The 18,767-nt window shown below is 40.9% G+C and overlaps 1 protein-coding gene across 1 annotated transcript in view; it reads left to right on the plus strand.

Moving 5' to 3' along the window:
- LOC111252385 (adenylate cyclase type 3-like) overlaps positions 1–18,767 on the plus strand; it is a 169,191-nt gene that overhangs the window by 110,748 nt on the left and 39,676 nt on the right. The window contains exon 2 of the mRNA XM_022810190.2: positions 8,563–8,690. Coding sequence (XP_022665925.1) covers positions 8,563–8,690 — 128 coding nt within the window. The remainder of the gene's footprint in view (positions 1–8,562; positions 8,691–18,767) is intronic.

The following is an 18,767-nucleotide window of genomic DNA, read 5'->3' on the forward strand; positions in this document are numbered from 1 at the left end:
TCTGCCACTAAAAGCAAATGCTACAACATGGTTTATTCGCTACGAAGGCGAGAAATGCTGTGTAAAGGAAGGATAGGTGTGTGTTAGACGTGAATTAGTTTAGCGCGGTGGGAGAAAGAGCATTTGCTCGTAAAATGTTTACGGAAAAGTGCGAACAGCAACAGTCGCAGCAGTGGCAGTAGACAAGGCACAGCAGTCCATAGTTGTCTGGAAACAAATTACATTTCGTCCGTAAGCTATTTATAGGACTGTTGAAATCGTGGCATGTCCGCTTGGCAACTCATTCGTCCAAGAGACAGGACACAGGAGTAGGCTCAAGCCCGCCACGAAACGGGCTCTTGCCAGCTACTCGGCAATATGATAGATTTGAGAAGCGCGTACGTACAGATAATTTTTACATTAAGTTTTAATTTGCAGAAGGTACAATGACAAAACAATGATAAAAATCGTTCTTCTGTTCGTTCGCTAACTTGTATATTACTTCGGCCCGTTTCTGTTTCTGCAGGTGCGGCCTTTTTTATACGTATGTTATTAGATCTCGAGGAAGTTTGCTTTTACATGCGTCTTACATGAGAAAATCTCGTCAGATATTTCACGGCTTTCGTATCTTATCGAAAATGTAAAGCAAATAATTATGTCGCTTAATTCACCACCCACCGATTAATTGGTCCAAATATATCTCGATTTCGCTTGGTATTACGTGAGTCTCGATTCTTTTATCTTCTATTGCTCAATATCAAATTTTTCCTTGACAGACCTTCTTTCGCTGAAATGGCCACGACGCTGACAATGATGCTTATGAGGATAATGATTATTTTAGTAGTTACGTACTTTAGCACGTCAAGTGAAATTTCGATTCCGATATTTTTGTTACTTTAGGAATCGGCCCAGTTTACGGCGGTACAAGGGGTCGCAAGTAGTTCCTCGGCCTTGTCACTCAAAGGTCGACAATGACGCTCTGCTGTTTTCCATGACAGGTTTGTTGTTTGACGAGCTGACTTTTGTTTGGCTCCAGGAATAACTAGTGGACTCATGCCTGTGAGCGCAAACAGCCCGCCAGAGTTTCCCTCATTACAATACACTGATTTGTATATATGTAATGCAAAACAGGCCTCGACGTACTCCTCCTATCGTCTCTTTACTATTTAGTTCCTATTTACCGCTCATATGGTAACACTATTTCCACGGGGAAGGTTTGCGCTTCACTTATCGTTCAAGAAGTGCTAGTTGCCTTACAGTCTAGTCATTCTTTTAAAGAAATAACCTTCAAACACAAATGGCCTTTGGTGTAAATTAAGTTACCCAAAATGGAAATCGTCTGCCCCTCGAAGTGTTCAAACTCTACGTTTATCTCGAAAAGACGAAAATAAAATAGCAAGAAATTGCTTGGAGCAGTTTACGAGGAAATAAAGGACAAGATGGAGGCATGACAACGACACCAAATGAAAAAATGCGAAGACGGTCAAAGAAGGAACGCGTCTGGAGGACTAAAAAATCCTCGTATAAATCGGCAGACTGAAAGTGCACAGGGGAACGTACCGCAAAACGGAATTCGGTTTCGTCAGGGTGAACAATTGTTTGCATTCGTGTGGAAACCAACAGAACTCTCCGATTCTTAGTCGAATTTGGTCAATCTTTCGACATTGAACGTGCATTCCAGCACACTTGAGTCCCCACATTTTACACTCTCACAATGGCGAAGTAGGTGCCATTGACTTCCACATGGTGACTGAAGTCGTCAGTGACCACGGAGGGCGCTATGCCATGTCTTTGCGTTATTTTAACTTAGAGAAAAAGGAAACAGTACTGGTCCTGCAACGACCAGGATTAGGCAAGTTCTAGACGGGCAGCGAAAAGAAGAGCGAAAAAGGGACACGGATGAGCAGGGCGGATAGATAGAGAGAAGCTTAGCTAGTCTCGTCAACGTATCCTGGCTGTTGCTTCTCCTCTAGTGGTCCGTCGTAATACCTTGAGTGGCTAGGTATAAATGCTGGGCCAGAAAACCAACAGAAGCTAAGCTACTACTAGCTGCACTCCACACAGAGCACGCCTAGCTCCGCTTACCAACCATCTCACACTGTCGTTCAGCCCCGCTACTCTATAACATACAGAGCTGCCGAGTCATCTGTTACTGCTGGCCCAGTGAAGTCTATCTCTATGGGAGCAGTTCAGTTTACCGGACGGTCTAGCCCTTTTTGCAATGGCCGTTGACGTCCCTACAGCCGTCCTTGAAGCTCGCAGGCTAGTGGATCTTTGCTGGCTAATCGAGGTTACTAATAGTAATAATGGTAGCGCTCATCCATCCTACGGAAATGCGGCAGCCGTCGGTCTTCCGGTTCGCCCTTGACGGCTTCCGACAGGCGCGGCTGTAGGCAGAGTGTAACTCTGGCTGTCTATCTTTATCTGCAGACCCTGCGGGGCACGCATGCTAGCTTTTCTGTCTACCTGCCTGTTGGGCACGCACGACGCAAAGACGAGGACGGACGACGACACTTGTACTATAGTATTATGTTATGTGGCATGAAGATGCACGACAGTACACAGCAGGAGGCTATGGTAGGGGGAGTGCAAACCGCGGCCACTAACCCCGAACTGTTACTGGTGCGTCTGCGACCTGCAGCAACGACAAGAGGAAACTCAAGCTATAGCTAGCGAAACAGCAGAATCCTTCGTCGTGTCATCGCTGCAGAATGCAACTAATGCAAGGAACAAAGGATAGTATTGAAAGAAGCCAATCATTCCATATGTTTTTCCAAGAAAAGAGAAATTGAGACCGTGATTTCGTTACTACCTAAATGGTTTGACTCGGAAATAAAGAGTTTCATGTAAGCTGCCTCTTATATTAGTTTGTATAGTATTATGGTCATGTCTAGATCCGTGTATATCTCATTGTAGGAATCTTTATACTTTAAGTCGATGTGGGTGATTCTCATAAAATGCTGACGTGTGTGTTAGCTAATGGTGTTACCGTTCAGAATCGTCAATGCTGTCGCTGTGACATCTGCTCCTGCTGCTACCGGAATTACCGTAGAACGAGCAACCATTTCCACATGGCTGGCTCACTTGACGTAGTGGCAGGCATCAGGGGCTAGCTCATACCTCAGCCTAAAACAATGCTGTACCATTGCTCGATTAACACTTGCGCGCGGCAATAACGGTAGAAGTACGTTCCTGGAAGTCAGCTATTGTTCTAAAGTGGTAGCAAAAGAAGCTTTGTAGAATTTCTTCGAGGGAAAAGTTGGCAAAAGACTAAAACGACGCACATTAGTGACAATGGACAGCCTTTTCGGCTCATATCATGTTCAACGTCCATTTCATATTCAGTTGCATTGTAACTCAATGCTCTATTTGTAAGTGTCGTCACAACGGAAAAAGATTGTTACCTCCTTTCCTAGTATGCCCGAGATTCATACAACCTCTGCTCAGTTCACGCTAAAACAGAAAAAAAAAAGCTTAGAACACATTAAACTAGTAACCTAAATTTGTCTAAGATTTGGTCACCAAGCCCTCGGTAGCTAGATTGGATTTGAAGTCATTCATAACATTTCCGTTTCGACCTTGGCTTTGTCTGGCGCCTAATGTTAATCTCTGTCATTGAGAGCTGTCTCAATATGATGGATGGCCGATTAAGATGTTTATTGAGCTTGACAATTGTATCTTCAAGTCTATATAATTAAACGTCAGGGTAAGTTCAGTCAGATAATATAAAATGGGTATCTTCGTGGAGCCCTTCAGGCGCTCGTTTTCCTGGAGGGATACTTGTTAGGTACGCCTAGAGAGAATTTTAAATTCTTCCTTATTGTCCAGGGTCGTCTGTATACTCCTCTCGATCATTCCATCCTTGAGTTTTTTCCTCCACATCGCTACTCACTACGGCAGATAAGGGAACAATCGTAATTTTAGTTGTGCGTTTTACGTGCCATCCGTGCACGAAGGAGCACGCAGCTCTTGAATGAGGAACGAGGTGCAAGAGCTTCCGCGTCCTAATTTGCAAGGAGACTGCACGTTTTACCGACCCGTACCGCTCTGATTAATTTAGGCCATGATGCTATCTCCAAAGAAGTGAAAGGAATTTAAGAACGACGTCAACCTCTAGCTTTTTTCTTAGGAATTTTCGTTGCTGTGCATAACATTGCATGCACGCATGTATGAGTTCTAATCGCAAAGAAAAGAACAAATGTGCGACATGAACCACACAGTCTAATGGCGTTCGGTACAGAGTTTACAATAGATATTGCCCAATTTAAAGTTGGAGTCTCCGGCCTTATTTGTATAGAAAATACACTTCGATGGCGGAAAATACGTTCATTATCAATATGAGTGTAGATATGTTTTGGTTCCAAATGCATCCCACTGATGTAAACATTCAAGTTACGAAACAAAGCAGAAAATATCATTGGGAAAAACGATTATATCAAACCTTGCAACGAAATAAAAAATATTTGAAGGGGAGTCGCTGGCACCAAGGACCTTAAACTTCCAAAGAATTCGTCCAATTCCAGCCAATTTGTAGGCTGTTAAGAGCTTATTTAATTTAAATAATATAGGTGAAAGAGTAAAAACCTTTCGGCTTTGAACAAATCGTGCATGCGAGTGCGCAACCATAGAAAGTGAGCCCTTAATAATATAAAAGTGCAGGCCATCGGGCAGAATTGCGATCTGGTTTGTCTCGCTACATGTCACGTGATGCGAAACCCCACTATGTGTTCAATGTAAATGCTAATAGATGATTATTTTCGAATATCTATTAACAAAGTAAGGCCACTGAGGTCTAACAATCCTCTTAACGATGTCGAATGGCTCTGCGGATACGCCCTTCTAGGTTAGCCACCTTCTGCGTATACGTATATGCTCTTTCAAAATTTCTATAAAATTACATATTTGTAGATAATCAAACGTCTTTTTTTTTTTTTTTTTTTTAATCAAAACTATCAATGGAATAGCTGCCTAGCGAAAAAGTCCTATGTGAATTTGGTTTGCTTGTGCTGTAAGAGGAAAGCCATAAACTCTATTTCATGCTATCCAACATCATACTAAAGCTTTATATTGGCAACCCTTTGAGGTGGACAGTTCTTTTACTATATAAGGATTGCCAAGTCGGATAAACTATTCTTAAGGAAGGTCGAGAGAGTCAAGTATAAGAAGGTGAGCTTGGGGCGACGACGGTTATTCGGTTTTGATGTTACAGCCTACATCCTGACCGAATTACCTGGACAGAATTTTTTTATATTAACAATTTTATATTTATGGTTCTCTGACGAAATCTGTACTCAAGGTTTTGGCTGAAACTCGTTCTTCAGCAGTCCTAGGCAGTGATATTTATCAAATGATTCGCTCGATTCAAAACCCTACGCTCCATAGGACAGCAATGACTCAAACATAGCTCTTAAAGCTTGAGGTTAAAATTATTCTCGTTTCAGGCATACGAGACCCGGGTTAGACTGGAAAGCTCATCGAACGACCCAATAAACTAAAAGCTACGAATAGATTTTCTAAAAATAAAACTCTCGAAGTTGTCCGTCTCGTTACATTAAACACTCATACATACTCTACGTTCTTTGTTCTAAATATCCTTAAGCTCTGTCATAAATCCAACTCTTATATAGGCCCTTTAACGGCTTCTCATGCCTTACAGTTGATCATATACTATGTACCATATTTAGTTAGACACATGGTATCAGGCTCGAAAGGAGCCCACATCGTTCGACAGGTCAATCGCTGCAACACTGACTCCAGGTAGTCGCTCGTTGAACGAGAGCTTCCTTCGCGACTATTGGGTGGAGTTGCCATTTAGGTGGGGTTACTTTTAGCAAGAGTACGGCCCGACGATGATAGTAATTGCTTCAAATACTGAAGAAGCTGCTGTTCATGTAGAACAGTGGAGCCGATTCCGGCAGGACGTTGATAATGATCCATGAGGACCCAAACTCACTCTCTCTCTAGGTCGCTATTGCTGGCAGCTGTTAACGTAGGTAATGTTATTTATTTTTTTTTTGGCAACGTCAATATCGAGTGCAGTGGCAGAATATGCAACACACAAGGATATAGAACTATGCATGTCTTCTAGCTACACCGAATTGCCACGTGCTAGATTGTACAGCCATCTAAATGAGAGGCTACCTTCAATCTTTGCCGAACATCGCACTGCTCTGTAGCATACAGCCGTGAAAGACTGAACCTGAATACCTGAAAGATTAGAGAAAATCGAATAAGAACATGTCAGCGGCATATTAACCAATGAATATCAAAATAGACATGTAAAGATAAGCTGCGTTTCCTATTAAGCTTCAGCCCGTTTCGACAATGTGATGGAAGTCATAGAATACTGACTATTTTTTTTTTTATATAGTATGTCTATCTAGCTATACAATTTTCAGAGATGACTTTAGATTTCAATACCTGCAAGAGCAATACAGTAACTATAATCACAATCTAGAAATACGGTGCAATTGTTTCAATGAAGTTTACAAACTTCATTATGACAGTCATCCATCATCGAATTAATACGGCTGAATCAATATAATTCGGCAATTGACATAGTCCTTCTAGAAACGCCTTGCTCAAGCTTCGGACGCCACAGCGCCTGCTACCCGGCCACCAACTATAATAATTTTACTTCTGTCAACCGAGCAGCGCTCTTCTATGCATACCCTTTTACGCAACAAGACTATTTTCCTTAAATTATTCCCAACGAATCTATATATATATATATATAATCTTTTATATAAAGATTTATATATACAATATTAAAAAACGTTTATCATAATGTTTCTGGTCAATTTGTTATTAATATAATTTAAGTTAGTGCAAGTTCCGTCTCCGGGAAATGTCCACTTCCCTTAGCAACAGGCAATGGTCACCTTGGCATCGGTCAGCCACACCTGGCAAAATCGTTTAAGCGTCCTTGATCCCTGTCGTTATTCTCAAACAGACTATGTCGGTTGGATGAATGTATTAGATATTACTCACTGATATATTAGGCGGAAAAATTGTACAGCGTAGATTGTCCTGTAGTTGTGTAGAGCGACGTAAGCGGTTTTGCATCAGCAAATTGGGCCCGAGTTGGCCGTCTCCGATAATAATAATAATAATACCAAGATTTCTGATTAGTCATCCAACATTGAAGGAATATAAATTAGAATTTTTTCTACATAATCTCAAAGAACTACGATTTTACGCACTCATCATTAAAATGGTTGATTTGCTATGTTAAAAACCGATGCGTATTTGGGATAGACATGCTACACCTATATGAGGGTATCATGCGAGACAATTCAGAACCCTATCGCCGACGTTTTCGTTTAAATCATCAGTCTTCCATTTTTTGCTGTTTAGCTCCTACTACAATAGTACTGCTGCCTAAAGCTCGTGTTGCCACGATAACCACTTTTTCTGTTATTACGACCTATGCAGCATGTTCCTAAGCTAATGCTGACCGGCTAATACATGAAAAGCAACTACGCGGCTCCCAGTTTGTTATATACAATATAGTACATTTATAGTAGTTAATTAACATTTATTATATATGTAAGTATAGTGTAACAGCCCAAGCCGAGCCGATGTCACCTCTTTCAACCTTAAAACCTAACCTCGATGCTGAAAGCGCATGCAGTTTTGTAGAGAATTCACGACAGTCATGTTTGCAAAGAGATGTGCTCGCTCTAAGAACACCTATTCCGAGAACAATCGTGTATTTATAGCTTGGCCAACTATCGTGACAAAGATTTTTATTCAACTAACCTCGGAAGACAAACGCTTTTTTGGACAAGTCAAGCTCCACCTCTACGTCTCTTCTAATCTTCCCCTTCTAAATACTGTCAATGGACGTCAAACCGTGGAGAATTATTATGAACAAATATTCGTGTCTTATATATTAAACAACAAGTGTAGATTAAAAACCTCGCTATCATAATAATATATCGATAAAGTAACGATCTCAGTGCCGTCCGTCATCCTACGCGACGGCCATCCGAGGTCGAAGATACATTGCACATTACCATTGACAGCTTCGAATACAACCAGCGCAACCTGGATTCAGCCGCTAAGCGTCTCTGAAATAAACTCATATGTAGGTTTGCTTTGAACCAAAAACAAGTATTTACGTATTTGTGTCTAAAACCAGTACTTATATTTTGCTAAGTTATACTCCCCGCGCTAAAGTTCTGTGCCTACAGTTTTTATATTAAGGAAGAAAATCCGCAGAATTAACTATGAAGCCATAAGCATTGTTTGCGTGCAAAACTAAATAAACCTTTCCTATTTATTACTCTGATAGGAGCACGAGTAAAGAACAAAATATACACATAATCGGCTGGAAAAATGTTGATCATGTACTTGAGAAAAATGATTCTATTTCCTAAAAGAGAAAACACCATTTTTTTCTCGATTGGTATAAAAAAACCTAACCAAATCAACGTTAGCTGCTAACACGGGAGCATCTCATTAGCTAACCTCGATAGTTCCCATTTGGTATTTTATATCAAAACAGAGATAACATTTCTGTAGAAGGGCATGAACTCGCTATTAACTTCACTTTCTTCCATGTGATCTCTTTGCTTCCAGAAATATCATCAACTTCGGATCAAGATTCTCGGGGATTGCTATTACTGTATCTCAGGTGCACCCGAGCAAAGACGTGACCATGCGGTGCTTTGCGTGCATATGGGCCTAAGCATGGTTGAAGCTATCAAGTAAGAGACATCATCTTGTTGTCATTTTGAGGGGTAATCACAACTTTTATATTTCTTTTCCGATCAAACAATAAAGCTTGATTCCTTCAGGCTATCCAAATCCAGCTGTGCATTGTGATAGTATGTTGAATTAAAGTATTCGTTATCTTTAAGTGGGATTTTTTTCAGTTATTGCTGAAGTACCATATAGCTAGTTAGAAAAAATGTCTAACTAAGTGCGAGAACCGAAATACTCTCCGTTTAATCCTGAAGCATGACACCCGGGGTGTCTGTGTCTACAAAAAGAACGATATTCTCCTGCAAGGCAAATAGCTTGTTTTTTTTTTGAGATTCTTATACACTTCATCGTCTTGAAACTCCTGAGGAACATTAAGTACTACGGGCGAATACACATCGGTCCCTGGGATTGGCTTATCGACTTTACTTTTCGAGGAGCATGGAGTTCGTCTATAGCATGTTATAGCAGGTTCTGGAAACCGACAGCATATACTTCTCTATGTAATTTTTTCGTGCCCATGCATATATATATGTAGACAAGATGGCCAAACGTTTCATTACGAGTTCCGTTGAGAAAATGAGCAAATGGGAAAAAATCGAAAAGCTACGGAGAAAATTGACTCATAAAAATTTATTATTAACAATACTTATAATGAGGTAAACAACGAGGACATGCGTGATGATACACAGTATCTCGCTTCCACACATCACCCTACCATTCTATTAGCGAAATGATTATTATTGATTAATTGACGGACACAACGGGCATACATGCTATATTAGTTTTCCGCAGTATTTTAATAATATGCTAATATAGGATAACGGTCGCACCATAACCGGCCAAATAGTGACAAAACCTTATTGGCACAATTTGAAGCCATTATTAAATGCTCGATACAAATTAAATTGTTTTTTAGGGCCACGCTTGTGTTTTTCAGAAATATATGCCGGGATCCAGGCGATTGGGTGTTGCAGGCCTGGTGCCAGGAGTTCAATTTGCCTAGTCAATCTTTCTTGAGGAACACGCCTTATCGCTTATGAAGATATTCACTTCGGTTTACCCGAAATATTATTTTCTGAGCATTCATGGCACAACGTATTTTTGCGAAATCTCAAGAAATGGTGGCTGAATATGGGAGTCTGAAGTCCAACTCCGTTTAATTCTGCAGACAACCGTGATTGCTTTTTCATTGCGTATTGTTGAAAATACTAAACTGTACTTGATACTACTGCTATAACTATCTAAAGACTTATACATTTTGTCAATGTCGATGTCCTACGAAGTCTTCTTTAAGGCTGAACTCTCCAACATTGCTTCCTGTGCTTGAAGCGTAATGTCGAATTTCGTCAGTGTACACCGCGCATATTGAAGTCTTGTATCTCGAGGAGCTGCGACGCTGCCTAGCACAAACCCATTTTTTATTCTTTATTTGAATGTTCGTTGTTAAAGGTTCCAGCCTCGCTCATTCGCATTGGAATATACAATGCTTTCGGTATCTGTCTAATGTGCAGCTTAGAACGTGCGCTGGAGAACCTGCATTATCTCAGGTAGATTTTAGGTAATACCATAGCATCTGAAAGCTGCGACACTTTTCCAACAAATACCGTGGCGGTTCCTGTCGACCCAAGATCAAATTATACTCATAATGCTTATATCGATATGATTGTTATATTATACTTAAGTCGAATTAAACATAATTTTCAATTAAAATCTGTCCGAACTCATGCTATCTCAATTTGGAGCATCGAGCACTTATCATGTGATATTTCCAGCTAAATATGGTGTTGATGACGTACCCTCGTTATGCCAAAGTGGATTTTTTTTTATGTTGCATTATCTTTTCTTCTGAATATATACAAATTACTAAATACTTCTCTTCTGCACTTCCTTCTGTTCTGGATTAGATCAAACGTATTCTGGTCGTTTATAACTATGCGTTAAGCATTATGTATGCTACCAGAAGGCTGTCAGCTGATGGCATTAGAACCTAGCGCAGACGATGTATTTCGTATTAACAAATAATGCTGCTCCGTGACACTTGGCTCTCGTTGCCTGACCACTACAATAGGATTCCCGCTTTTTTCACGTCAGGACGCTTATGAGATTATAGTTTGTCACGCTTTTGCAGCGGAGGGTGCCTGAAGCAAGTGTAAGCGTCTATGCTATGAAAGGGCGGTCGTTGTAAATGATACTGATGTCATCGTTCCCGACGTCGTTCCACCGATTCAAGCGGACATTACGGTAGCATCACGGATCATCTTTTTAGAAGATCTTTTTTTTTTCTTTTTTTTTTCTTTTTTTTTTAAAAGAAGCATTTTTACAATAACCGTTTCGTTAGAAAATGACACTCTGCCGTTTCATTGTATTCACCCATAAGTTTTATTTACCGCATGCCAATTGCATCAACTGTATTTTTGTGCAAGACCGAAATGCATCGTACCGGTATGATAACGAGAAGTAAATATGCATATCTCCGCTGGAAAATGCTAACGTGTAACATCGAAAGATACACACTAACTGGCATAATTAATAGATAACGCTTTTTCGACAACGTCCGTTATTACGGTATTGGCCGCTTGGGAATTTTATACACTTTTAATACAAACCCGTTTGCTACACTGTGGCTGACGACCGGACGTTTAGAAATTTTCGAACTTGTCCATTCTCTGTCTGTTGATACGTTACTGGCCAGAGTTCTGGGCAGACTATACGAGGCTCTGAGCTAAAACAGCGGTGTGTGGTGCGCATTAAACGCGACGATTACTACATTTCGAACCGATTGGCACTAGAATAGTTTTCGCAAATAGGAAAAGGGGATTTTGATGTCCAGGCAGCGATGCAAATGATATGCAATGCCAGCTGACTAAGCCTAATTATCTCAAAGGCCTTCAACAGAATGTTGACGCAAAACCATGCTTCTCCGTAATATTTATATACGTATCTGAACTCAGTACAACTTTACGTGTCAGCCTTTTGACAAAAACAATCCTGGATTGTTTAACTCGTAACATATTTCCGAGCAGCAGTATTGACCAACGGAAATATAAGCTATAGACAATTCTATAATAGTAACTCTTGGTGACGGTGACACGATCGAATTTTCCGCAGGGCTAAAGGTAAGTGTAAGAAAATTACGTATATGAAAATAAGTTAATCGCAATCAACGCGCAGCCGATCGTAATCCAAACGACCATACGCTTGTAGAGAACACGCAACTTCTATAACTTGGCCATAGCGTACAAAACTTCTACCTAACGACATTATAAGAAAACGGTTCATGCTATCACCATGCACAGAATAATTCCATTTCGCGCACAATTACAGAACATGATTGAATTATGCGTTTTATCTAAGTATTACGTCGAGTTGCAGTTTACCCCCCGCCTTAAACTCCACTTCTCCCTTTCTTATTGTGCTGTACGTTCTATGGATGGCCGCCAAGGTCGATCCTAATAAAACAAATGTTCCGAGTCTTAGGCTCGATCCCGCCGTTAACCATCACATTTCATCACTGACGCTATCATCCAAGGCTGGCGCCCAACAGACTGTGTCCGCTTCAGAGACAGCTCAATAACAAGTGTCTAGCCTCTTTGTAGCCTAAATGTAATTAGTATACACGTCTAGGCACAGAATGGCTTTCCCTTTCCTTTCCTTTTCGTTATTATTCGTGCTTATCGTACTCGTGCCTGCGTGCCTGCCTGCCTGCCTGCCTGTCTGTGTTCCATCCATCCGCTGCGCCTGTTGCCGCCGTCGCGTCCTGTTACCGCTAATAGAGAATTGACACATCAAGTTAATGGACGCTAATGGTGCCTCTCCGATCGGTAATATTTTGGCAAGCATTACCGCCATGAAGGCATGCAAAACAAGGTAGGCTATTTATGATGCAGATAGCGTAATGGTAAAGACCAGGTGAGAAGAGATGAAGACGCCGCTTATCTCCTCGAACCGTGGCCACGAGGTGTTTGCCACGAGACTCGACGTGAAAGGATACACGTTAGGATGACGTGCAAGACAAACTGATTGCATGGCAGCCAATTCACAAGCGAAAAGGATGGCGTGAGCAGTTGTCGTTCTGTTTTCACTAGAGCGGAACCCGTTGGCAACGCGCCTCTATTTGTATCCAGGCAATATAATCGGAATCGGTTTTGCCATGATACACGCATAAATCTAAAAATAAAAGTCCTTGACGTGCTGAGATAGTATTGTACGTAATACGAGTTTATAAGTGCAGACGTAATCTACGCGTCCTTTCGGCAGAAACAAATTTCTAGTAAGCCGTAATGCTGCTTTCCGTTGCGGGTTCACGAAGTTGAATTTCGAAAGCATCAAATACATTCAAGATATAAATGGATACATATGTAGAACGTGTATTAATTTACGACTTGCAGCAAATGGCAGAGAAGTAAATGTCGCTTATGAAGTTCGTATACCTGAAAAAGTAAAATTACTGCTCATTTCATTGCTACCGATGCATCATGTCTTCGCATTTGGCTAATAATCATAGACGCGCGCGCGCGATCTATACTTGTCCATTGACGATGATGCACTTTTTGCAGCCAATTTGGAAGTCCGTGCAAAATAGATCGGATGTAATGAACCATCATGATTGGCCGTCCGAACTGCATATAACGGTTATATATCTAACTATTAACAGGATTTTTCATAGATGTTTGGACTTTGCGACATAAAATGTAGAATTGAAACACTATGGCAAAGTAACAATGTCTCAAGGAACATACACTTTGGTTTCATTATGACAAAAGTGTACCGAAAATCTGTCTATTCGTATCCGATCAAGCGTCATGTTTATCAATAAGAGGATATAATAATAATTGACTATGGCATATATGAAGGGCATAGTAGTGTTATGTCAACTACTAGCGGATGTTTCTTTCGAGTGTGAAACCCATTTTTGTAAAGGGTGTTGTTTATGATTATTCATTGTTGTCTACTTATGGGCGCAAATGAAATCGTTCTCACCTTGCGATTGAAACAAAAATCATATCATGCCTAGACGCAAGACAGATCACAAAATAAAAAAGAGCAGACGCTTGTTTTTCAAATACACATTTCTTTCATCATCGTCAGTATACTACAAACAGTTGTTTTCAGTGATTCATATAGGCTGTTCCACTTCGAGAGGTCGAGAACGTAGCGATTGTTCGATAAGGCACCAATGTGGTAGGAAATTACCTTGTTTCGTATTGCCCTCACCCTAAATTGCCTCGTTTTCTTGGCTGTCCTATTTCGCGATGTACTAGAATAAATGTACTTAAACTTCTCGTGTACATTAGTCTCACAGGATGGTGGACCATGGAGTTCGACAGGTCTGTAGGCCCTGTGCTTTAGACAAACTTGTTCGCATAAAGACGTATGGAATGATGAGCACGCAATTTGCTGTGTACACAGTCGAGCTTCGTTAGAGAAAATCACTTTTCATAGTATTGATGAAAAGAGAGCTCCTTGAAATACCTTTTCAGAGCCAAGCCTTAAGACAAAGAGCTATTTGAACATGTCCTAGATATCCGACTCTTTCATATACGTCACATAAGTATAATTCCTACATAGCTTTCTTTTTTTTTTTAATTTTAAAAAAGGAGATAAACGAAAACGTTACAATTGTTCCTGTCATCCATCTAGTTGGGATGTCATAATGCAGAGGGCCGCGTCTAGTAAATCCACCCTTTTTTTAGATTATTATGCCTAAGCCGATATCGTTGGAATAGTAGCAAAACAGCGACATTGGCGATGGTGAAGGAACCAGTTTGGAGGACATGGTGCGAACTCTTTCTTTTGGCCCATGGACCTTCTCAAACATAGTTGCCTCCTAGAAAAGCTCGCCGTACGCTTTCCCACGTTTGTTCTATGACAGGCCAGGCGAGGTTCGATAGGAATTTCACGCGGGCGGGACTGTAGTCCTTACACAGGCGAACCCCTACATGTACTGCGGGCAATGAAACTCACAATTAGAGGAGACCTTTTGCTGGTCGGGTTAAGGCCCGAATTTAGGCAGTATGCCTAAATTCGGGCCTTAACCCTTATGTAAGAAGGGCCATGTAGGAAAGAGTAAATTAGTACAGTTGAATTTCGCATTCATGTCAAAACAGCAGACGAACTGCGCGCACATCGGCGCTTTTCGGAACTATGGGGCGCCAGGTAAGAACATGTGCCCTATCCATTACAAAGGTCCATATCAGTGTACTTTTCATCTGCTATTTGTGGTTGCCGAATACGTGCGAAAGTTCCAAAGTTTGCCCCAACACAAAACAATACTTTCATTTCTCTTTTGGCTTCCATGACTACGGGCTGCTTATCTAAACTATAAGCCGACAAAGCGACCCTTCACTAGTATAAAGTAATATAGATGTGCATTAGAATACGTTTGTTGTTTATATTATGCACGAATCTAGGTCACATACAGTGGATATTTATCTTGTTTAACTTAATACAGTATTATATGGGTCTGCGATTTTGACATGAACCTATAATGAGTACGTATTTAATTACTGTTAAACATTCATAAGCAGACGTTCCAGGAACTTCCCTCTATTGCTACTAGATAGATAGCTTTTTGATTGTAAATGTCTACTAGATTTGTTTGATGTCCGTGCAAATCAATAGAAAAATTCATCTCGTTTTTATATGTGTCTATATGATTAGAGTGATGTGATGGGTTTAAGTGAGGCAGTTTGGGGTAGTATACGAAAAGGCAATGTATAAATTTTATCTAACTTAATGGAACTTTACATATAAAGCGAAGCGTCCGACGTCACTTGCCTCAATATGTGTTCATTATGTAATAGCTTGTTATGTGAATTGATATTTTTTCATCATGCATTTGTGACGTTATAAATAACCATTGATTGATCAAGTTCTGTTTTATGTCTTGTACCGCCGTTGGGCATTCTATCACCAGATGGCATAAAACGAATTCTGTCTATGCTCGGGTTCGAATCCCAGATCGGAACGTGTCCCTAAGGGCAAATATGTTACCCACCAAGCTATGACGGGCACCTCAGCTTCCGTACGGCACAGTGATAACAGAGAAATACCCTTCGACACTAAATGCTGCTTCGAAAGAAATATACCTCCTGTTACACAGATCAGACGGATCTGCACAAGGTACAATACGTGCATTTTTTTCAATCTCACTTTCCAAAAGGTCCATTATTAAGCCGTTATTGCAATATTTTTACGGGTTTAAATCTTCACTCAGTAATATCTACTTTTAAAAGTTATTTATATTTTCTGCAGCCCTTGTAAGGCTGTAGTTGTAGGACAGAGAAGGTCAAAAGTAGAGATTTCCCTTGAAACCGAACCGGCTATTCCACGAACGAAAAGGAAATCGTTCATACTAATATAAACTCCTTTGAGCATTTATTATGAAAAAAAAAATGGCCACGGACTACATACAATAATTTTACTCATTTTTGATGAGAAAAACGGAGAATGAATTTTATCTAGCGTTCAAGTCTAAGCTAAGCAGATCCAGCTCGAGGGGCATTGTACTGATTGTATCTTTCAGGAAAGGAGTTCTGGAGTGGAGATGTTTGCAACCGTTGACACAGAGATCATAGCTAGACCATCTGCGACGCGGAACGAACAATTCTAACTATTACGCATTTTGCGGATGGCATAAGCGGCCAGACATTGCAAATATTTAATTGTTCGCTGTTACGTTCCGAGAATATACACGACCGCTAAGTTGACCTATTTGTTAAGATGATTGAGGCCCACTCAGGTCGAGCTAAACGACTCTACTTATATATTACTGCAAAAACAGCTCCCTATATGAAGTAGGATTCGAATTGCGCCCTCATCGGGAGTAAGAACAACGTCCTTACATGGCGAGCCGGCTTACCGATAAGCCCAGCTGAACGCACCAATAGAAGAATGTGAGCAGATAGAGTATATCTTCAACACAGCTTTTTCTTCTGGGTCGCTTTTATTCAAGTAGAATTGTAACTGTTCGTCGTGCCAACTATCGGCCGTATTACCGGACAGAATTCATTCAGATACGACCATCGAATAAACAAGCATCTGTAGCAGAGTGCCGTAATAAGGCAGCAAAAATTCAGAGACTGCCATCTCGGAATACTTCGAAAGATGAAATGACGGTAAGGGTCCCGATACGATCATTACCAGTTTCGATTGCGGTGGCGTGCAAACAGAATGTGTAAGAATGCCGTTAAAGTCCTGAAACACATTGCTTCTCTTTGCTTCAGTAAGATTTTTTCTGTGATCTTCAAACTAATAATGCAAAGGCACGAAGCGCCTGTATAATCAAAAGAGGTTTTTTCGACTTTCCTAACCGTTCGATGTCGCCGAGTGTCTCAGACAATGGCAGCCCCCGTTTTTGAGGTTCAAAAGCGCCATTGACGCATACGCGCACGTGCACGCCGAGCCCCACAACCTTTCAGCCCACGTTTTCGGATAACAACACAGCGGATTCACGGGTATGTACGCAATCACTAGCATTATTACTTTAAATCACCTAGAACGCTCTAAAGAGCTCAAGAGCATTCGCGTGGTCCTGAGGCGATCTCTGCCCTTCATCGAAACATCTGATTAAATAGATCGACATCTCATCGGTAGCATAAAGTGTCAATATGCGAAGCATGTAGGTGATTCTTTTACAGCGAAGAAGGCTGATTGGCATAAAAAAATTTAAAAAAGAAGAACGTACAGCCAACGGCCATATGTGCACGTTGGATTCTGGTTGTACGTAGGATATTGGATACGATTTGTTTGAGCAACGATATGCTCCTTTGGATCAACCATACGCGCATAGGTGTCAAAACGTTGGCGGAGGAAGGTCATCGCAATCATTGCTGATATGGCCATATAAGCCTGGAATATCATCTTCATATTTGATAGCGATTTGAAGCGTCTACCTTAACTAACTGGTTGCGCACGGCTGGCAATCCAATGGATAAATTTTATGGTACAAGGTAACTACCTCTAGGTTGTTTAGCTTTTACCCGTCGAGTATTCCCTGGCTTTGACTAGCCAGAATACTTATAGCTGTGGTTCTGGTTCGATACGCACGAAACAATCATGATCATAATTATTGTCGACCTTCGGCATTCTACCATTATGTCGTCATTTTCCGCCTACCAAGATTACAATCCAAAAACACGCACGCGCCTTAGCAAGCTGGCCCACCTTTTTTCCATTCGCACAGTGCGCGTTAAAAATAGCCAAAGGACAGATGATGGCTGCTGTCGTCGAAGCGAAATAGCACACATTGAAACAAATCGATCGACAGAGAAAGAAGCCAAACACTGATTCAGAGTGCGCGAGTGCTTCCCGTTGACTGGAATTGCTCCAGAGCTGGATCGGCGATGTAAATACGCAAATAAGAATGTCTAGTGTACTTATATATCGGGATATTTAGTCTGTATGTGTATGCTGTGCGTGCGTAGATCGCGTGCAGCAGCCCCGTCGATGCGGGTACCGCGAGTCAACCGGCTCATAAAGTTAATGTTAAATGTATTTAGGCTAATTTGGCATCACAGATTACCGATGTGGATTGTCGATTACTGCTGACACGAACGGTGATTGTTCAATTACTTCCATCAATGGCTTCTAGCAACTTCATTTGTATCATATTTTTATCTTTCAGTGAGTGATAGAAAGTTACACTAACATCGTAGTATCGGCTCGCATCGAGACGACTCAGAACGAAACATCAAATTTAATCATCAGTTAAACAATTAAACACTACTGGCAAAGTTTTCACATGATAGACTAGAGCATGAACATACGCATACCCATGCACGCGTATGTTCATGCCCACCCGGCGTGGCGAAATGCCCAAGTGCTCATTAATAAATACAACAAGCACTTAAGGCCGTGTAATAAAAAAGCACTCGATTATCCATTGGAAGTGGATCTGGTTTCTGTCTTTGCATAAATAGTTTTTTACAATCTTTCAGAACTTCAAAGCACTTCGTGCTACCATAGAGACGAAGTTTTAGACCACGACCATTATACCTACGGCCATAGCTGAATCATTTACGAAGCTTTACGTAAAACATATTAATAAAAGTTTCCTCTCTTTCACTTGTACACCGATT

This window comes from Varroa destructor, unplaced genomic scaffold, assembly GCF_002443255.2.
Source record: "Varroa destructor unplaced genomic scaffold, Vdes_3.0 BEIS01000006.1, whole genome shotgun sequence".
Classification (NCBI taxonomy): Eukaryota; Metazoa; Arthropoda; class Arachnida; order Mesostigmata; family Varroidae; genus Varroa; species Varroa destructor.